At 37.6% G+C, this 23,175-nt stretch overlaps 1 protein-coding gene across 2 annotated transcripts in view; it reads right to left on the minus strand.

The window, feature by feature from the left end:
• The window catches only part of RNF180 (ring finger protein 180), a 281,289-nt gene that overhangs the window by 47,411 nt on the left and 210,703 nt on the right, over window positions 1-23,175 (minus strand). For both annotated transcript variants that reach the window (XM_018065778.1, XM_018065777.1), the window contains 2 exons: window positions 22,645-22,870; window positions 10,460-10,585 (listed from right to left, as the gene is read on the minus strand). In XM_018065778.1, the coding sequence (XP_017921267.1) occupies window positions 10,460-10,585; window positions 22,645-22,870 (352 nt within the window). The remainder of the gene's footprint in view (window positions 1-10,459; window positions 10,586-22,644; window positions 22,871-23,175) is intronic.

The following is a 23,175-nucleotide window of genomic DNA, read 5'->3' on the forward strand; positions in this document are numbered from 1 at the left end:
TAAATTTAAAACATGTCTGCTTATTCATCAATATCTCTTAAGACACTACTTGACAAGGTGAAAGGGATAAGTAAGTGTGAGTGAGCTTTATGGATGAATTAAAAAAAGTTTACATGAACTTCATTGGTTAGGAAATGTAAAACTATGTTAAAATGTTTTTGCTCTGGTTTTGTGGAGAGAATACTAATTGTATGGAGCCAAAGGAGTCTACATGAATGTCTATTCTTTTCCATAATATCTTCTTTTCCCACCTTACTGCCTTCTGCCAACCTCTGAAAAATTAAGCTGAAAAGAAACTGTTTTGAGAAAACAATTAACGTGGCACAGATGGCATGATGTTGAATACTGTGGTATAATATGGATATTATTATATATCTGTATATAATATGGATATTATATCCATATTCAATTTTCAACTATCCTAATTTTTGTTCAGTTTTATTGCTTTTAATCAAGATGGTTCAATCAGTATCAAATTAACTGTGCTTTATTCTTATGAAAAATAATCAGAAATGAAGACTAATAAAAATACTGCAAGATTACTGACATTACTGAGAGGGAAATTGATGACCTTAAATAATAATTTTTTAAAAATTAAAAGGATAAAAATAAATGTACTAGAAAGGCACCTTACTATGGTATAAAAAAGACAGAATAAATAAAAAAGAATAGCAGTAAGGATTTAACAAAGAGCAGAAATTAATGAAATTAAAATAAAGATACAACAGAGTCAATTTCAAAAATATAATAATAAAATTTACAAATATCTGGCATGATCAGGAAAAAAGCAGGACATAAGTAAACAATATTGATAATATACAGAGAAGAGAGCTATAGACACAGGAGAGATTAAACAATATAAACAGCTTTCTGTCAATGAATATTAAAATAGAAAAAATTAACTCCTGGAAGAGATATATCATATAAACTGACTCAAAACAAATTGAGAACAAAGATATTTTGAAAACGGAAACATGGGGCAATCTTACTCATAAATATAGATGTTAAATAAAAGAACTTTAGACAAAAGCAGAATTGCCCGCTTTATGCCACTTTGCTTGTATGAAAGGTATGAACTAGCATCTCTTTTTACTAACTGAAAGAAATCTGAAATGGATTTTGGCTTCAGTGTTTGTTTTGCATGGAGCCATCCCAAAGCTGCGTGTACCCCTAGCAGGCAGAGTGGCACCACCAAGCAACTTCTGTTTTGTTTTTGTGGAAAGAATAGTAATTGTATGAAGCCCAAGGTGTCTACATGAATGTCTATTTTTTTCCATAATAACTTCTTTTCCCACCTTACTTCCTTCTACCAACCTCTGAATATTTAGCTGAAAAGAAACTGTTTTGAGAAAACAATTAACATGGCACAGATGGCATGGTATGTTGAGTACTATGATATAATATGGATCTCAGCATCAGGAATATTAAAATATTTCTTTTAATATCAGAGATGCTGCTATCACTTTTCTATTCAAAATCAAACAGAAGTCCTTGTTCAGAAAGTATGGCGAGGAAAAAAAGAGAAGGAAAAAGCATACGTATTAGTTTGAAATATATAAAACTGTCTTTATTTACAGGTAAGGCAGATATGATTATCTTCATTCAAAGCCCCTCAAACCCTATAATGAAACTTAAGGTAATTCAGTAAGGCTGCTGAATATGGGATCAAAATCCCACAAGGCCATTTCTATACAATGCAGTTAAGGAATAATTTTAAAAACCCAGAATCATTATTTAATATTCAGAAAAGTAGGCTATTTTGTTTGAAGGGAGACATGTAACACACAATAAGAGGTAGATTCTAGATAAAGACCTAAGTGAGAAGTATTTTTTAATATTAACTTTATAGTTTTACCTAAGCAAAAACCTTTGTAACCTGGGAATGGGGAAGAACTTCTTAAATAAAACTTTAAAATACAATGAGAACACAAAATTAAGGTGGATTTAATTATGTCAAAGTTGAATTTCTTTTAGTGAAGGACATCATGGATAAACTTAATATACAGATTATAAAATGGGATAAAACATTTATAATGTCTGAAGCAGACAGAGGATTAGTATCCTGAATACACAAGAAATTCCATAAAACTGATAAAAGGCAGAAACCTCCTTAGGAAAATGAGGAGAGCGGTTACAGAAAAGGAATCTGAAAGACTGATAAGTATTTGAACGATCTTAAACTATTAGAGATCAGATAAAAGCAAATTAAATTACTAATGAGGGTTTCTAACTTCCATTCTTTGTCATTTTCCATAGTTCCAATTTCCCCCAAGCTTCACGCACTGTTACAGGTATCTCTAATGGCATTTGGGGGAACTGTTGGCAATATTTAGTCAAATATATGACCCAGACATTCTGCTCCTGAGTGTATATGCCAAATAAATCTTCACAAGGCCCACATTAGGATATTCATTAGTATTACATGTAGTGGCAGGGAGCTGGAGGTGTTCTGTGCTCCAGTCGGTGAACAGTTGGATAAAATGCGGTAAATGCATACCTTCAGAGAACAGGATTTAGAAATACACATAGGCACCAAGGTTTATCTGAAAGTCTAGTGCTAGATGAAAAAGATAAGAAACAGTGCAATAATATAACAACACCATTCCCATAAATTAAAACATATGCAGAGAAAACAATAAACATGATTTAAAACTACAATGAAAGATACAGATTAAATAAATTCAACATAATAGAAAATAGGACATGAGGATAAAAGGAAACAAATGAGTGTGTGGACTGGTGATGACAGTAGCCGTTAATTAAGAAGTAGAACTGGAGTAACTAGCCTCACTCAAGGTTCAGAGGAGGAGAAAAGAGGATAACAACAGCAAATATATGTGAATAAATCTAACTAAAATGTGTATAAAACATCAGTGAAGGAAATTATCAAATTTTATTTTAAGACATGAAAGAGTTAGAAGATCTAAATAAAAGAAAAACCATTTAGTGGATAGGGTAAGTTATTAAGGTGTCAATCCTCCCCACATAGACTCATGCATTGAATAGGAACTTCTTCCCTTAATTCAACACGGTTTTCTTTTTTCTTTTTAATTGGAAAATAATTGCTTTACAGTGTTGTGTTGGTTTCTGCCGTATATCAGCATGAATCAACCATATATATACATATGCCCCCTCCCTCTAGAACCTCCCTCCCACCTCCCACTCCATCCCACCCCTCCAGCTGCCACAGAGCACCAGGCTGAGCTTCCTGTGCTACACAGAACTTCCCATTAGCTATCTGTTTTCCACAAGGTAATGCATAAATTTAAATGTACTCTCTAAATTCGTCCAACCCTTTTAAAGTTTTCATGGAACTTTACAAGATGATTCTAAGATTCAAAGAGTCAAAAAAAAAAAAAAATGGTCAAGACACTCATGCAGCAAAACAAGTCTGAAGGAAGATATCAAGACTTCTTATAAGGCTTCAGTAACCGAGATAGAACTTGACATACAGACCAAAGGAACCAAATAAAGACTTCAGAAAAAGACTCACAGAAATGGAAATTTAAACAATGACAGATTAACACTGTGGATCAGTGGGGGAAATAATGAATTATTAAATCGTGGTTGGAAAAAATAGGAAAAAAATCCCAAAGTAATTGGATCCCTACCCTATACCACAACACCCATTCTCCTCACCACCACAAAATCCAGAAAGTATCAACAACACAAATTACTTCCAAAGACCTTTAAAGTATTTGAAAAATACACAGGAAAATATCTTTATGACACTGAGGATGGAGAATTTCTCAAATCAGATGATACATACCAGAAAGATGCTAAAAAATGAAAAACTACAATTCATTAAAGACATGATAAAGTGAAAACAAAAACAAGTGAGAGAAGACAGCTGCCATTCACGTAATTAACAAGAAAAGGAAACAGCAGAAAATATTTTAAAACTCTCAAAAATCAACAAGAAAAATGCAATTGATAGGAAAATGGACAAAATCTGAAAACGAATTTCACAAATGAAGAAATTCAATAACTGATACACATACAAAGCTATTTTCAATCCCTGTTAGTAATTAGATAGATTGAAATTAAATCCCCAATGAGATATCATTTTATACCCACTGAAAACACTAAATGTGGTAAACAAAGTTGGTGACAGATCAGTAGTCATTTAGGAAAATGGTTTGGTTTAGGCAATCAAATTACAAATATGTTTTTCTTATGACCCAGCTGTTTTTTACTGGCACTTATTCTAGAGGAACTCTTATGCTCCAAGAGACATGAAAATATTTATAACAATGTTGTTATAATAACAGAAACTGTATCACTCATTTGCTTATCAACAGAGAATAAATGGTACCATATTCACATAGTCCAAGTCTATGCCTCAATCACTGATGCCAAAAAAGCCAAAATTGACTGGTTCTATGAAGATTACATCTCCTAGAAATAACACACACTACACACAAAGATCTCCTTTTCTTCACAGGGGATTGGAATGCAAAAGTAGGAAGTCAAGAAATATGCCGAATAACAGGTAAATTTGGCCTTGGAGTACGAAATGAAGCAGGGGAAAGGCTAACAGAGTTTTATCAAGAGAATATACTAGTCATAGCAAATACACTTGTCCAACAACACAAGAGATGAGTCTACACATGGCCATCACCAGATGGTCAACACCGGAATTAGACTGATTATATTCTTTGTAGCCAAAGAGGGAGAAACTCTAAAGTCAGCAAAAACAAGACCTGGCACTGACTGTGGCTCAGATCATGAGCATCTTTACTGCCAAATTCAGACTTAAACTGAAGAAAGTAGGGAAAACCACAAGGCCAGTCAGGTAGGACCTAAATTAAGTCCCTTATGATTATATACTGGAAGTGAAGAATAATTAAGTGGATTAAATCTGGTAGACAGAGTGCCTGAAGAACTATGAAAGGAGGTTCATAATATTGTACATCAGATAGCAACTTCAACCATCCCAAAGGAAAAGACATACAAGAAGACAAAGTGGTAGTCTGAGCAGCAAAGATGAGCTCAATAAAGGACAGAAATGGTAGGGATGGAAAAGAAGCAGAAGATAAAGAAGAGGTGTCAAGAATACACAGAAGAACTGTACAAAAAAGATGTTCACGACCCAGATAATCACGATGGTGTGATCACTCACCTAGAGCCAAACATCCTGGAATGTGAAGTCAAGTGAGCTGTAGGAAGCATCATTACGAACAAAGCTAGTGGAGGTGATGGAATTCCAGTTGAGCTATTTCAAATCCTGAAAGATGATGCTGTGAAAGTGCTGCACTCAACATGCCAGCTAATTTGGAAAATTCAGCAGTGGCCACAGGACTGGAAAAGGTCAGTTTTCATTCCAATCCCAAAGAAAGGCAATGCCAAAGAATGTCCAAACTACCGCACAACTGCACTCATCTCACATGCTAGGAAAGTAATGCTCAAAATTCTCCAAGTTAGATTAAGTAATAAAGTTACGTTGAACCTCCTCCATAAAAAATTATAGAAACTTGAGTTCTGTGGAACTTCTATGAGGAGAAATAACATGAAACCACAAAGAAGCAAATATGTAATTTATAGCTTTAGCACCCCATAAAGAATATAAAAAGACAAGAGGAAATTAAGGGGTTATCAGAATGATGATTCATTAAAAAAAAAAAGTCTGCATATAGGGTAGAAGGTAGGATTCAAAGGAATCTTCTAAAGCACATAATCTGTACATTAAATCTTCTCTTCTTTCACATGAAATCCTGTGGATAACAATGACTTTCTTATATTTAATATCATATTTTGGTCTAAATGTAATACATTTTACTGAAAGAAAAACACTCAGTAATATCTGTCTTTTTGTGACCTTATGGACTATGCAGTCCATGGAATTCTCCAGGTCAGAATACTGGAGTGGGTAGGCTTTCCCTTCTCCAGGGGATCTTCCTAACCCAGGGATCAAACCCAGGGCTCCTGCATTGTAGGTGGATTCTTTACCAGCTGAGCCACAAGGGAAGCCCAAGAATACTGGAGTAGGTACCCTATCCTTTCTCCAGGACATCTTCTTGACCCAGGAATTGAACTGGGGTCTCCTGCATTGCAGGCAGATTATTAACCAACTGAGCTATATATTACAAATTCTTTAAGAGATAGATATACCAGACTACCTCACCTGTCTCCTGAGAAACCTGTATGCAGGTCAAGAAGCAACAGTTAGAATCAGACATAGAAAATTAGGAAAGGAGCATGTCAAGGCTGTATATTGTCACCCTGCTTATTTAACTTTATGAAGACTACATCATGTGAAATACCAGGCTGGATGAATCACAAGCTGGAATCAAGACTGCCAGGAGAAGTATCAATAGCCTCACACATGCATATGATACCACTTTAACGGCAGAAAGTGAAGAGTAACTAAAGAGTCTCTTGATGAGGTTGAAAGGAGAGTGAAAAAGCTGGCTTAAAACTTATTATTCAAAAAAAGAAGATTATAGCATCTGGTCCCATCACTTCATGGCAAATAGATGGGGAAAACAATGGAAATAGTGACAGACTTTATTTTCCTGGGCTCCAAAATCACTGTAGCCAGTGACTGCAGCCATGAAATGAAAAGCTGTTAGCTCCTTGGAAGAAAAGCTCTGACAAACCTAGAGCTAGTGTATTAAAAAAGCAGAGACATCACTTTGCTAATAAGGGTCCATACAGTCAAAGCTATGTTTTTTTCAGTAGTCATGTATGGATATGAGAGTTGGACCATAAACAAGGCTGAGCACTGAAGAATTGCTGCTTTGGAACTGTGGTGCTAGAAAAGATTCTTGAGAGTCCCTTGGACAGCCAGGAGATCAAACCAGTCAATCCTAAAGGAAATCAACCCTGAATGTTCATTGGAAGGATTGATGCTGAAGCTCCAACACTTCGGCCACCTGATTCAAAGAGCTGACTCAATGGAAAAGACTCTGATGTTGGGAAAGATTGAGGACAAGAGGATAAAGGAGACACAGAGAATGAGATGGTTGGATGGCATCACTGACTCAATGGACATGAGACTGAGCAAACGCTGGGAGACAGTGAAGAACAGGGAAGCCTGCCATGCTGCAGTCCATAGGTCACAAAAAGTTGGACACAACTTAAGTGACTGAACAACAATGGATGGTGGGTTTCTTCAGTTATTTATGACTTTACAAAATAGTGTTATAATGAGTATACCATTTTATAGTTCTTATAAATAGGAGTACTATTTATTAATAATATTCTATAGTAAATAGTATGCTTCATAGTGCTGATAAAATGACTTTAAATTAAGTTTCTTTATTCAAACTACTATATACAGTTATATTTGTCCATAAACTACTTTCTTCAAACTTTGAGGATTTTGTAATTCAATTTATCTTCTGCCTCAACCACATAGGCTCTGTTTTTACCTCCTTCTGCTTGACATCATTGCTGTATTGATATTATCAGTCTTCTTATATGGAAGGCCCTCTTGTTCCCTGAAGATCAGAGCTCCCCACATCTAGCTTCTCCAACCAGACCCCTCATCTGTACTAAAACTCTACAGTTGTCCATGCTCTGATAGACCATGGTTTTATCAAAGACAAAATTCTATTTTATGTTTACATTGTATGATCATTACACATAACAAATTCTCAAAGGTGAAAAAGATACTAGAGATTGCCTTGCCCTAATTTGATAATTCCTTTTATCTATAGTACAGTTACAATATAGAATGCACTTTCACATCAGCTCATTTGATCCTTACAACTACATTAATTAGGTTATATAATTATTACCATCTTACAGGTCAGAAACAGAAACAAAAGTTGGTGTTTCTAAGACATCCCTGAGGTCATGCATTTAGTTAGCTGTGAACCCAGAAACTGATATTCCTTGTCTGTTATACATGGATGAGTCACTCTACATTAAAGTACTGACACTTTCTACTTGTCCTAAACTTGCAGGACAACTGTAAAATATTAAAATAAAATAGTATGAAAGTGAAACACTTTCAAACTCATTCTATGAGGCTACCATCCCCCCAATACCAAAACCAGACAAAGATACCACAAAAAAAGAAAATTACAGGCCAATATCACTGAAGAACATAGATGCAAAAATCCTCAGCAAAATGCCAGCAAACTGATTCCAACAATACATTAAGATCCAAAGCAATCCTGAGAAAGAAAAATAGAATGAAAGAATCAGACTCCCTGAATTTGGCATATACTACAAAGCTACAGTAGTCAAAACAGTAAGGTACTTGCACAAAAACAGAAATATAGATCAATAAAAGGGGATAGAAAGTCCAGAAATAAACCCATCCACCTATGGCCAGTTTGTCTATAACAAAGGGGGCAAGAATATACAATGGAGAAAAGACAGTCTCTTGAGTAAGTGGTGCTGGGAAAACTGGATAGCTACATGTAAAAGAATGAAATTAGAACATCTTCTAATGTCATATACAAAAACAAACTCATCATGCATTAAAGACCTAAGCATAAGACCAACTACTATAAAAGTCCTAGAGAAAACACAGGCAGAACACTCTTTGACATAAATCATAGCAGTTTTTTTTTTTTTTTGGACTTGTCCCCTAGAGCAATGGAAATAAAAGCAAAAATTTAAAAATGGGACTAAATAAAGCACAAAAGTTTTGCACAGCCAAAAGACCATAAACAAAACAAAAAGGCAACCTATAGGATGGGAGAAAATATTTACAAATGACAAATCTGACAAGGGATTAACTTCCAAAATATACAAACAGCTCAGTATTAGAAAAAAAAAATCACAAAATATACAGAAGACCTAAATAGGTATTTCTACAAAAAACATAAAGATGGCCAATAGACACATAAAAAAATGTTCAACATGGCTAACTGCTAGAGAAATGCCAATCAAAATTATAGTGAAGCATCATCTCACATCAAAAAGTCTACAAATAATAAATGCAGGAGAGGGTGCAGGAAAAAAAGAACCCTCCTACAATGATGTTGGGAATGTAAATTGGTATAGCCACTATACAGAACGATATGTAGGTTCCTTAAGTAAACAGAGTTACCATATGATCCTGTAATCCCATTCTTGGGCATATATCAGAGCAAATTCTAATTATAAAAGATATACACACACACCCCTATGTTCATAGCAGAACTATTTACAATAGCTAAGACATGGAAACAACCTAATTTCTATTGACAGATTAATGAATAAAGATGTGATGTATGTATGCATATACACACATACATACATATGTATGTATGTATATTATATGTGCATGTATGTGTGTGTGTGTATATCTGTGTGTGTGTATATCGCTGTGTGTGTATATGTGTGTAATATTACTCAACCATAAAAAAACAGTGACATAATGCCATCTGTGGCAACATGGATGGACCTAGAGATTATCATAATAAGTGAAGTAAGCCAAAGACAAATATCATACGTCAAATATATCATATTCCACTTATTTGTGGAATCTCAAAAAAGTAACAAATGGACTTATTTATAAAACAGAAACAGACACATAATATAGAAACCAAGCTTGTGGTTCCCCAAAGGGGAAAGGTGGGGTAAGGGATAAATTAAGAGTTTGGGATTAACATATACACACTACTTGGAGAAGACAATGGCACCCCCCTTCAGTACTCTTGGCTGGAGAATCCCATGGATAGAGGAGCCTGGTAGGCTGCGGTCCATGGGGTCGCTAAGAGTCAGACATGACTGAGCGACTTCACTTTCACTTTTCACTTTCATGCATTGGAGAAGGAAATGGCAACCCACTCCAGTGTTCTTGCCTGGAGAATCCCAGGGACGGGGGAGCCTGGTGGGCTGCCATCTATGGGGTCGCACAGAGTTGGACACTGCTGAAGCGACTTAGCAGCAGCAGCAACATACACACTACTATATATAAAATAGATAACCAACAAGGACCTACTGTATAGTACAGGGAACTAGATTCAATATCTTATAATAAGCTATAAGGGAAAAGAATTTGAAAAATAATACATACATATATGTGTGTGTGTGTGTGTATTGAATTGCTGTTGCTGTATATCTGAAACTAACATGACATGCTAAATCAGCTATACTTCAATTAAAAAATACTAAAAATAAAAATGAGATTATAACCTATAAAACAAACTTAAATCATGATGAGTTATTAAAAATACTTATAAAGAATACTAGTGCTTCTGTTAAATCTGTTACTTTTGAAATGAAGTTCATTATCTACATATTAAACATTATTGATGGCAAGGCAAGGTAAATTTGATCATGAGTTTCTGTCAGATTTTGCTCTTAAGGTATAGTCTCCAAGTTTTTCATACATACACCTGTAGCTTTCAGTAAGAAGACACTAGCAAATCCTTCCTTAAAATTGACCAGTGCAGAAATATGTTTCTACTAACATATCGAAGGCAGAAAGAAAATGGCTTTAAAAAACAATGCTAGACAATGTTACCAGACTGTTTTCTTTCCTTCTCTCTCTCATTTTTTACATTAGTTTCCTTACCTCCAAAAAGGTGGAATGCTTTTCTGCAGTTTGGTAGGGGCCACTTTGCAGAGCTGGATTTCTGAAAGCTTTGTTTTCTTTTCAAATATTCTTTAGTAAAGAATGTTTTTGTGGCATTGTTCAGTTCTAGAGCAAAGCAAACAAAAATAGCATTTTAAAACATTAATTTGAGTAAAATGGCAAGAACCCAAAAAATTGTTGTTGCAGTATTCTGATAATAAATTCAGATCTCTTTTAAGACAGTGAAGACAAAAGTGGAGTCAACTTTGTTTTTAACCCAAGCAAACAAAATTTCTCTGAATTTGATGCAACTTTGATATGCCTACACATAGAACATACACCTACTGAGCAGCTCCTATGTCAGATAAAACACAGAAATGAAAGAAACAGTGATGACTGAGATACAGTCCTTGCCCTCAAGAAGACTGCAGTCTAAAAGATGGTAATAAACAGGTACACCATAAAAGGGGGAAAATATGTTATGGGTGAAGCAACAGAATAACTAGAGGGCAATCATGGCTCAGGAGTGAAAATGAAAAGGAAAAATCACTAGAAGCTTTTACTTTATAGTTTTATTTCACTCCATATGTGATGGACTGAATATGTAGAGTCTAATGCTGCTGATATGAAGAAGTCAAAAAAATGTAGAAATAAATTCTCGACCCTTCAGAAACTTGTTCATGAGTTAAAGAGAAAAGGAAAATATTCATTTGAAGTAAACAAATACCAATCAAAAAACAAACATGATGATATTCACTGAGCCGATTATACAGAGTGAAGTAAGCCAGAAAGAAAAACACCAATACAGTATACTAACACATATATATGGAATTTAGGAAGATGGCAATGACGACCCTGTATGCAAGACAGGAAAAAAGACACAGCTGTGTATAACGGACTTTTGGACTCAGAGGGAGAGGGAGAGGGTGGGATGATTTGGGAGAATGGCATTCTAACATGTATACTATCATGTAAGAATTGAATCGCCAGTCTATGTCTGATGCAGGATACAGCATGCTTGGGGCTGGTGCATGGGGATGACCCAGAGAGATGTTATGGGGAGGGAGGTGGGAGGGGGGTTCATGTTTGGGAACGCATGTAAGAATTAAAGATTTTAAAATTTAAAAAATAAAAAACAAACAAACAAACAAAAAGACTCTCTAGAACATGAGCCAAGGAAAGCAAGGCATAATCTGAATTGAACTATTTGATGGAGAAGTTCTTCCCAGGGAGGCCAGTGTAGAGCTAGTTACTACTAGCTGAGAAGTAAACTAGCTGAGAAGTCTTTCCATCAGTGGTGCCCTCTTACTTTCATCCCACAATTATTCCTGTACTATCTTCTCAGCTTCCATCCTTTCAAAGGCTTTGAGCTTCTTTCTAACCAGTTACATCAAAATTTCTCTATTTTTTCTAACTACTCTCTTGGATTTATTCTTATCTAAGCAATGGACAGGGAAAACATTCTGGAAGTTTACATTTAACAACAAAAGAAATAAGGCCAAATAAGGAAGGTTAAGTAATAAACCTGCAACTCTCCTTAACTCCTTTCCCCAGTCTACACCCAAGGGCCAGTAATTCAAGCACACAAGATAGGGAAAAAGTATTTTCATAGTCTATGTACTCATTGGGTATGCTGGAGGTTGTTATGGCCAGTGAATGTTCTAACTTTCGCGTGTTTAATGGGTAAATCATTTCAGACTGGATATTCTCAGTGTTTTCTGCAGCAGTGCACATTTATTTTATCAAAGTCCATGCTGCCCACTGCCTGTGAACAGCCCCTTAGTAAAAGGTGGTCATGGCACTACTACTTGGTTAAAATGACTCATCAGTGTTATTCATAGTGATGAAGAGAATGCAAGAAGTTATCCAATGACTTATAACACATTTACTTACATAACAATTGTCTTCTTGGAGAGCTTATCCTTAAGCAGTGATAACTATAAATCAGGGTATTTTCTGAGAAATTAAAAATCCTATGAGATAAGCAGGATTGTGTTAACAATTAACTGTTGGACTCACAACTTCCTAAATGCCTTTAAAAGTAAGACCAGTGTGGTGGGTAAATTATTTCTTGTGGGAGATAATATAAACCAAGAAGAGTTTGCAACCTCCAAATTCTTATTCCCTTCCTTTCTTTTCCTCCTCTCCCTCCACCTTCTCCTCCCCCTGGAGAGCTTGTACCCTTGCTCTAAAATGCTGATGCAAAAACCAGAGGATATCACTGCACTGGCCTCTCTTAAAATGAAAACTTACTTGGAAGTGTAATTGCATTCAGTAAACCAGATCAAAAAGACATTCTTGTAAGAGTCATCCAGAAGTGCAGTTTTGAGAGCTGGTCACAAATCAGATTTGTCTTAGAGGGTAGATGACAGAGATAAAAGTAATAATGATAATTGTGATTTTTTTAATTTTCCAGCTTCAAGAACTTATTACATGATGTACTTCTAACCTATATAATAAACCCAAATGGAAATCAAAGAAGGAAAGGTTTCAAAAATTATTTATAATACCTAAGAAAATTATGATCAGAAGAATTACTTTAATAAATGTACAAAATGAGATGGGAGATGTACTTACAATGTTCTGTTGAACATAAATACATGTGTCCATAATGTAGTCTTATGAAATGTTGGAAGATTCTACACTTGATCTGAAAGACCTTTGGAGAAGAGTGGATCCCAAAGCCCTTATCCCTCCATCTGCTGGGCCAAATAAGAACTGGGTTCAAAGGCTTCCTAACACCTTTCATAAGCTGTTGAACTTCTCTTTGTACTTGCTTTCTGCCCCATCTCTGGAAAACACTTATTCTGCAATAGCTATGTGCCTGGCACTTTGCTGGTCTAGCTAGAAATACAGAAATTAATTAAATCTAATTCCTGTCTGCTGGGCACAGTACTAGATCAGTGATTCCAAAATACCCGTCTGGAGCCTGGCTATGCATCAGAGTTGCTGAGGGGATTTGTTAAAAAGACAATTTCTAGGACCTTGCCCAGATATTACTGAAGCAAAATTGCTGTGGATGTGACCTAGCAGTCTGTAGTTTCTATAGGCTCCTTGGATAATTTTAATGCACAGTCAACCACTAGACAAAATGACCTTAAATCCTTTTCTATTCTAAAAGTATCTGAATTTATTTAAATAAGTTAAACCTTATTTCTTATAGTTTATCTGCTATAAACTATACAAACCTTACCCAAGGATGTTGTTCTTTCTACAGAACTACATTGCTTCATTCTAGTGGTATTTTAACTTGGTACTGCAGGATTTTGCAACAGATAACTATTCAATAATAACTTTCTCTGAATTATTTAGAAGAAGCACTAAGAAAAATCTGAAAGCAGACCAAGATGCAGGGCTCAGAGTAAAAGATGATAAAAACTACCTTTCTCTCCTCCTTTGTAAACTCTACCTATTAGGGAGCAGAGGCTTCTTACTACAATATATTATAAAATATTGAATGAATCAATATTGCGTATCATTCAATATGATGGAAAAGGACAAAACCCTGAATATCCTAGAAAGATTCTAAAGTCTATTCAGATGGTACATTTAAATGTGGTGGCAGTACCAGTGGAAAACAGCAGCATCTTTGTGTGACACTGCTCAACATTCAGAAAACAAAGATCATGGCATCTGGTCCCATCACTTCATGGGAAATAGATGGGGAAACAGGGGAAACAGTGGAAACAGTGTCAGACTTTATTTTTTTGGCTCCAAAATCACTGCCGATGGTGATTGCAGCCATGAAATTAAAAGACTCTTACTCCTTGGAAGAAAAGTTATGACCAACCTAGATAGCATATTCAAAAGCAGAGACATTACTTTGCCGACTAAGGTCCGTCTAGTCAAGGCTATGGTTTTTCCAGTGGTCATGTGTGGATGTGAGAGTTGGACTGTGAAGAAGGTTGAGCACCGAAGAATTGATGCTTTTGAACTGTGGTGTTGGAGAAGACTCTTGAGAGTCCCTTGGACTGCAAGGAGATCCAACCAGTCCATTCTGAAGGAGATCAACCCTGGGATTTCTTTGGAAGGAATGATACTAAAGCTGAAACTCCAGTACTTTGGTCACCTCATGTGAAGAGTTGACTCATTGGAAAAGACTTTGATGCTGGGAGGGATTGGGGGCAGGAGAAGAAGGGGACGATAGAGGATGAGATGGCTGGATGGCATCACTGACTCGATGGACGTGAGTCTGAGTGAACTCTGGGAGTTGGTGATGGATAGGGAGGCCTGGCGTGCTGCGATTCATGGGGTCACAAAGAGTCGGACACGACTGAGCAACTGAACTGAACTGAACTGAAATGACTTAGCAGCAGCAGCAGCACCAGCAGCATGTGAGATGAGTGCAATTGTGCCGTAGTTTTTAGCATTCTTTGGCGTTGCCTTTCTTTGGAATTGGAATGAAAACTGACCTTTTCCAGTCCTGTGGCCACTGATGAGTTTTTCAAATTTGCTGGCATATTGAGTGCAGTACTTTCACAGCATCATCTTTTAGGATTTGAAATAGTTCAACTGGAATTCCATCCCCTCCACTAGCTTTGTTCATAGTGATGCTTTCTAAGGCCCACTTTAACTTCATATTCCAGGACGTCTGGCTCTAGGTGAGTGATCACACCATCATGATTATCTGGGTTGTGAAGGTCTTTTTTGTACAGTTCTTCTGTGTATACTTGCCACCTCTTCTTAATATCGTCTGCTTCTGTTAGGTCCATACCATTTCTGTCCTTTATCGAGCCCATCTTTGCATAAAATGTTCCCTTGGTAGCTCTAATTTTCAAGAGATGGAGCTAGAGTGCCTGAGACCTCGTTGCAGCAGTTGGACTTCCTCTGACTTAGTGGCAGACATCCTGTTTCGTTTTAACAACACTGAGCTTCTACATGTGTGAGGATCAGTGGTAGACACTACAGTGACTGGAAACGACTTGCTGATTAAACCTGGGGCCCGGCAGTGAAAGCACCAAGTCCTAATCACTGAACCGCCAGGGAATTCCCCATACCTGTAAAAGAAGTGTTACTCCAGGCTGAAAGAAAATGATCCAAGATGGAAAGCTGGATTTGTACAAAGGAATGAAGGTTCCAGAGTGGTGAGCAGTGGCTGTGCAGCACTGCAGTGGGGAGCGGCGGCTGCCTGGAGCCGGAGCTGCTGAGAGGAGATATCCCACGTCCAAGGTCAGGGAAACCCCAGTAAGACGGTGGGTGTTGAGAGAGGGCATCAGAGGGCAGACAGACTGAAACCACAATCACAGAAAACTAGTCAATCTGATCACATGGACCATAGACTTGTCTAACTCCAAGAAACTATGAGCCATGTTGTGTAGGGCGACCCAAGACTGACAGGTCATGGTGGAGAGTTCTGACAGAACGTGGTCCACTGGAGAAGGGAATGGCAAACCACTTCAGTATTCTTGCCTTGAGAACCCCATGGACAGTATGAAATGGTAAAAAGATAGGACACTGAAAGATGAACTCCCCAGGTTGGCAGGTGCCGAATATGCTACTGGAGAACAGTGGAGAAATAACTCCAGAAAGAATAAAGAGACAGAGCCAAAGTAAAAACAACACCCAGTTGTGGATGTGACTGGTGATGGAAGCAAAGTCTGATGCTGTAAAGAGCAATATTGCATAGGAACCTGGAATGTTAGGTCCATGGATTAAGGCAAATTGGAAGTGGTCAAAGAAGAGATGGCAAGAGTGAACGTTAACATTTTAGGAATCAGTGAGCTAAAATGAACTGGAATGGGTGAATTTAACTCAGATGACCATTATATCTACTACTGTGGGCAGGAATCCCTTAGAAGAAATGGAGTAGCCATCATAGTCAACAAAAGAGTCTGAAATGCCGTACTTGGATGCAGGTTCAAAAACGACAGAATGATCTCTGTTCATTTCCAAGGCAAACCATTCAATATCACGGTAATCTAAGTCTATGCCCCAACGAGTAATGCTGAAGAAGCTGAAGTTGAACTGTTCTATGAAGACTTACAAAACCTTTCAGAACTAACACCCCTAAAAGATGTCCTTTTCATTAGAGGGGACTGGAATGCAAAAGTAGGAAGTCTAGAAACACCTGGAGTAATAGGCACATTTGGCCTTGGAATGCGGAATGAAGCAGGGCAAAGGCTAACAGAGTTTTGCCAAGAGAACGCACCAGTCATAGCAAACACCCTCTTCCAACAGCACAAGAGAAGACTCTATACATGGACATCACCAGATGGTCAACACTGAAATCAGATTGATTATATTCTTTGCAGCCAAAGATGGAGAAGCTCTATACAGTCAGCAAAAACAAGACTGGGAGCTGACTGTGCCTCAGGTCATGAACTCCTTATTGTCAAATTCAGACTGAAATTGAAGAAAGTGGAGAAAACCACTAGACCATTCAGATATGACCTAAATCAAATCCCTTACAATTATACAGTAGAAGTGAGAAATAGATTTAAGGGACTAGATCTGATAGAGTGCCTGATGAACTATGGATTGAGGTTCATGACATTGTACAGGAGACGAGGATCAAGACCATCCCCAAGAAAAAGAACTGCAAAGAAGCAAAATGGCTGTCTGAGGCACCCTTACAAATAGCTGTGAAAAGAAGCAAAAACCAAAGGAAATATATACCCATTTGAATGCAGAGTTCCAAAGAATAGCAAGGAGAGATAAGAAAGCCTTTCTCGGTGATCAGAGCTATAGTCCATGGGGTCGCAAAGAGTTTGACACAGCTGAGCAACTAAGCACACAAGCATTGACACAGTATGATAAAGACAAAGTGCTAAGTACTTTTTAGTGTTGTGATGTATACTATTATTATTTTGCATTTAAAGCTACACTTCAATATTTAGAAAAAGACTTTTGAAAGCCTATGGATAGAGATATACTAGTGGATTCTTAAAAGGTTATCATAGCATACATCCTCAGCTTCGAAGAATTCATGATTATCTTCTGTATGAAAAGAAACAGGATTCTATCCTTCCTGCCCCACTATCATATTTAATGCTGTATATCTTGGTTTACTTATTTATTTTTAAAAGCTGCCAAATTAAAACATTCCCGTGGTCTAATAAATCCAATGATGTAAAAGAGCATTAAAAAAAAAACCAAACACCAATGAGATCTGTTCCACTCCTTCTAACTCCAGCTCCACTCACAACTTCGAGGGACTGTTTTAAATATTCCTGTTTGCTGATTTTTTTTTCTTTCCTGGTGTTAACATCCATAAGTGAAAGGCAGTGCTTTTCAAGATTTGGTTTACAAAGCACTAACTTCTCAAAGAGATGGGAATACCAGAACACCTGACCTGCTTCTGGAGAAACCTATATGCAGGTCAGGAAGCAACAGTTAGAACTGGACCTGAACAACAGACTGGTTCCAAAGAGGAAAAGGAGTATGTCAAGGCTATATATTGTCACCCTGCTGTTTAACTTATATGCAGAGTACATCATGAGAAACCCTGGGCTGGAAGAAACACAAGCTGGAATCAAGATTGCCAGGAGAAATATCAATAACCTCAGACATGCAGGTGACAGCACCCTTATGGCAGAAAGTGAAGAGGAACTAAAAAGCCTCTTGATGAAAGTGAAAGAGGAGAGTGAAAAAGTTGGCCTAAAGCTCAACACTCAGAAAACGAAGATCATGGCATCTGGTCCCATCACTTCATGGGAAATAGATGGGGAAACAGTGGAAACAGTGTCAGACTTTCTTTTTTTGGGCTCCAAAATCACTGCAGATGGTGATTGCAGCCATGAAATTAAAAGATGCTTACTCCTTGGAAGGAGAGTTATGACCAATCTGGAAAGCATATTGAAAAGCAGAGACATTACTTTGCCAACCAAGGTCTGTATAGTCAAGGCTATGGTTTTTCCAAGGGTCATGCATGGCTGTGAGAGAGGGACTGTGAAGATAGCTGAGCACCAAAGAATTGATGCTTTTGAACTATGGTGTTGGATAAAACTCTTGAGAGTCCCTTGGACTGCAGGGAGATCCAGCCAGTCCATCCTAGAGACCAGTCCTGGGTGTTCATTGGAATGACTTATGCTGAAGCTGAAACTCCAATAGTTTGGCCACCTCATGTGAAGAGCTGACTCATCAGGAAAGACCCTGATGCTGAGAGGGATCGGGAGCAGGAGGAAAATGGGACGACAGAGGATGAGATGGCTGGATGGCATCACCGACTCGATGGACATGAGTTTGAGTGAACTCTAGGAGTTGGTGATGGACAGGGCGGCCTGGCGTGCTGTGATTCATGGGGTTGCAAAGAGTCAGACACAACTGAGCGACTGAACTGATTTGAACTGTGAGCCATATGTTGAAGGATTTAGGGTGAAATTGAATAATAACTTTCATAGTTATTATTTTAATGTATATAATAAACAAGAACATAAAATACACACATTCACAAATACATTGTTAAAGATGAGGCTGAAATAAGTATATTTTAAAACTATGTTGATATGAAGAAAACCCTTAAGTAAAAAAATAATTCAGGTGGCATGTGATATAGTGAAAATTGAAAAGGTGGTAGGAAAGTGACAGAAACCTGAGAAACAATGCTCTCATCATTATGCTTAATTTTCTATTTCTTTTTTATAATAAAATATTTATTTCCATATATTAAAGCTCAAGAGTGACTATACTAAAAGGGATTATGAAATAGATATGCCTATTAATAAAGAATGAATTTGTATACATAGACAATGGAATATTATTACTTAGCCATAAAAAGGAATGAAATAATGCCATTTGTAGCAACATGGATGCAACTAGAGATTATCATACTAAGTGAATTCAGAAAGAGAAAGACAGATACCATATAATACCACCTACATGTGCAATCTAAAATATGGTACAAATAAACCTATCTGCAAACAGAAACAGCCTCACAAGCATCGAGAACAGACTTGAAGTTGCCAAGAGGGAGAGCAGTACGGGAGGGGAGGACTGGGAGTTTAGGATTAGCAGATATAAACTATTATATTTTATAGGATGGATAAACAACAAGGTCCTACTGTACAGCACAGGGAACTATACTCAATATACTGTGATAAACCATAATGGAAAAGAATATAAAAATAAAGATCGTCTATATGTATATAACTGAGTCACTTTGCTGTACAGCAGAGATCGGCACAACATTGTAAATCTTTTATACTTCAATAAAAAAAAGAATGAGTTTTGATTTCAGAGGCAATGACTATATTGTATAAGATGAACGTAAAAATGAAAAAGTTGAGGCATAGTAAATGCAAGAATAAAATCACTATTAGCATATGAATTAACAGTCCAGACTGTTTGATACAGAATAAGAGAAAGTATGAAATACGCTTAATGGGAACAGAGACAACAGACCAAGACCAATTACAGGCTATTACGGCAGATAAAAAGAGGAAGTGTGATCTTTTGGATGAGCTATATGTCCTGAATAAAGCCCAGCAGGACATCTAAAATTCAGACAGAATCCAGGACAATTTTTCACTGTGTGGTACTGGCCCAAACACTGCCTGGTACCTGTTAATCCTGCCCTGTTGACTAGATACCAGTAGCATCCTCCTGTTATTGTGGGAGCCAGAATATTCCTGGTGAAAAAGTCATAAGCCAGCTTCATACTTAAAATTCTAGAGTAGCTTAAATTTCGTTTATTTACTTAGGGACTCCTTCCCTGCTGGCTCAGAGGGTAAAGCGTCTGCCTGAATTACAGGAGACCTGGGTTTGATCCCTGGGTCGGGAAGATCCCCTGGAGAAGGAAATGGCACCCCATTCTAGTACTCTTGTCTGGAAAATCCCATGGATGGAGAAGCCTGGTAGGCTACAGTCCCTGGGGTCGCAAAGAGTCAGACAAGACTGAGTGACTTCACTTTCACTTTCTTTCTTTCATACACAAGGTGAAGACTCAGCCATTTTATTTTCCCATTTCCAAAGGAGTTCACCAGCACTACTGCTTATTAGCACCTAGTTTCACCATGTAAAGGCAGAAGAGTAGGGGGATGGGGGCAGTGGTCTAAAAGGACAGAGAGGCTGAATGGAGGAAAATAACGGAAGCAGGGTAGAAATTCTCCTTGTTGAGGTTCGGGTGCATTTGAATGGGGTGAGAGCAGCAAGTGACTTCACGGTTGAGGGTTCAGCTGCACTGACCCTGTGGCTCTCTATGTAGTACTTGAGACATCTGCATCTTCCATATGGCCATGGGCTGGATTCCTGAAGTCTATAGTAGGGCTCATACAGGGGTCCCCCAAAGTCAATCTGCAGTAGGGGCAATGCCATGCTTGGTGTGAAGGCTTCAGTCATACAACTGATTCAAGAAAATATGATGCCTTCCCTGAAAACAAAACCATGATCTCATTGGCTAAGGGATTCTTCCCCACTCTCTTGGAAGACCCTCACTCCATTTAACATTTGTAAGCCATAGCCTTTCCCCTTCCTTGGCCTCCTGATGAAGGTGGCTGGCAGATCCTGTCAAGCAGCATGTTTGACATCCCTGAACAGATCTGCTATTGGGGTACTGATGTGGGAGCTCCTTGTCTGGAATAATGAGGCTGTCAGTCAAGAAATGGAAAGGTTCCCCCTAGCCAAAGGTCTTCTTCCTTGGCCCTGCCCATCCTGGAGTCTTCTCCATCTTCATAGACAAAAGAACTCTTAGTTAATTTGGGACACAAGAATTTTTTCCCCATCTCACAAGCAGGCTTAGAATCTTCTATGTGCAAAGCTGATTCTGCTATTTTCCAAACTGACTTTACCATTTTATACTCCTATCAGTAATATATGAGTTTCAATTTTTCCATATCCTTGTCAACACTTATTATTATCTATCTTTTTAACTACAGCCATCCTAGTGAGTGTGAGGTGGTATCTCATTGTTTGATTACTGAGCTGGTACAACAGGTTTGCAAGCATTCATGTAGTTGGTTGGGTACACCAAACTTATTTTTATAAACTGATTCTTCTTTGCAGATGGGTCCTTGGATTTTCTTTAGGGGAAGAAAAATGTGCTATGTGTCTTCTTCAGTTTTACTATGAATAAAGTACATACTTTGATCTTATTTGGCCTATGGTTGAGGTGAGAATGTGGATACAGAAATTTCCTTCTCAAAAGTTTAGCACACAGTAGCACACTCAATAGATATCAGCTCTGCTTTCAGTTCAGTTGTCACTCAGTCGTGTCCGAGTCCTTGTAACCCCATGGACTGCAGCACGCCAGGCCTCCCTGTCCACCATCATCTCCTGGAGTTTACCCAAACTCATGTCCATTGAGTTGGTGATGCCATCCAACCATCTCATCCTCTGTCTTCCCCTTCTCCTCCTGCCCTCAATCTTTCCCAGCATCAGGGTCTTTTCAAATGAGTCAGCTCTTCACATCAGGTGGCCAAAGTTTTGGAGTTTCAGCTTCAACATCAGTCCTTCCAATGAATACCCAGGACTGATCTCCTTTAGGATGGACTGGCTGGATCTCCTTGCAGTCCAAGGGACTCTCAGGAGTCTTCTCCAACACCACAGTTCAAAAACATCAATTCTTTGGGGCTCAGCTTTCTTTACAGTCCAACAGCTCCGCTTACTTCTATCATTTTTCCCTTTCTCCTTAGCAGGTTTCCATGTTCCACATTCATTAGTTTTCCCTGTTTCTATTTGTATCAAAATACTGTATTATATCTCATCTTTACATGGTAATTATGTAAACAAATCCTTGTTCCAATTTTACTGTCTTCAAGAATAAAGACCTTAAAAACAACAAGGTTTAGAAGATTTGGAGTTTGAGGGAAAGGCATAGTAGTTATCCTCAGACATTTATAGATTTATTCTTTGAGACTCCAGAGGAAAAAACAAAGGTCAAAAGATGAGAAGAAATAGAAGTTAGACTTGAGGCATAAATAATCAATAGGGCTGCTCCAGATTTTAATGGAATGTCCTCGACACTGGAGATGTACAGCTAACGACTGAAAAACTAGTTAGGATGCTTTAGAAAAGATCTCAGCATTAAATAGAGGAGTAGAGATGAGGAACTGGTTTCATCTCTGATTCTATGATTTTAACAAAGTTCTAACGAGTTGGCAAGCACTCTTCTATAAACTGGAGAGTAACGAATTATGCTATATATGATTTTCAATAACTTTCTCATAATAATTCATAAAGTACCTTTAGAACTGGAACAAAGAGGTAGTCAAAATAATTAGGCAATCATATTAATGAAAGACAACAATTACCTGTCTGAAAAAAGACTCTGGAAATAATTGTCCGACACAACGGGCAGGGAGTGCTTGCAGGATTGTCTTTGGCAAGGGTCCGTAAGCAGGGCTCACAGAAGATGTGGTGGCAAGGGTAACACATGTAGGGGTTGAAATAAACATCCAGACACACTGCACAGATGTAGCTCTCCTTTTCTTCTGCATATTCATTGTCATCATCTGTACTCATCTCATTATCCAAAGTCTGCAAAATATAAGCAAAACAATTTATCTTAGTTCAGTATGAGATTGGTTTCCTTGAGAAATTGAGAAACTGATTTCATATTTTGTTAAAGTGAATGAAAATATTTATGAGAGGCAGGTATATCTGTTTTTGTGCATAATCAGTGACAGAAATGCTACCTTGCAAAGTGAGAAGAAACTAGAAATGTACATTGAAAATCCAGAAGTCTTAATTATTCATTTTAGCATTTTTATATAATGCTAAATGTTAAAGTATAGTACCAGAAAACATTAAGTAAACCTTTATCTCTATTTAACCAGAACTAG

Source organism: Capra hircus, chromosome 20, assembly GCF_001704415.2.
Source record: "Capra hircus breed San Clemente chromosome 20, ASM170441v1, whole genome shotgun sequence".
Classification (NCBI taxonomy): domain Eukaryota; kingdom Metazoa; phylum Chordata; class Mammalia; order Artiodactyla; family Bovidae; genus Capra; species Capra hircus.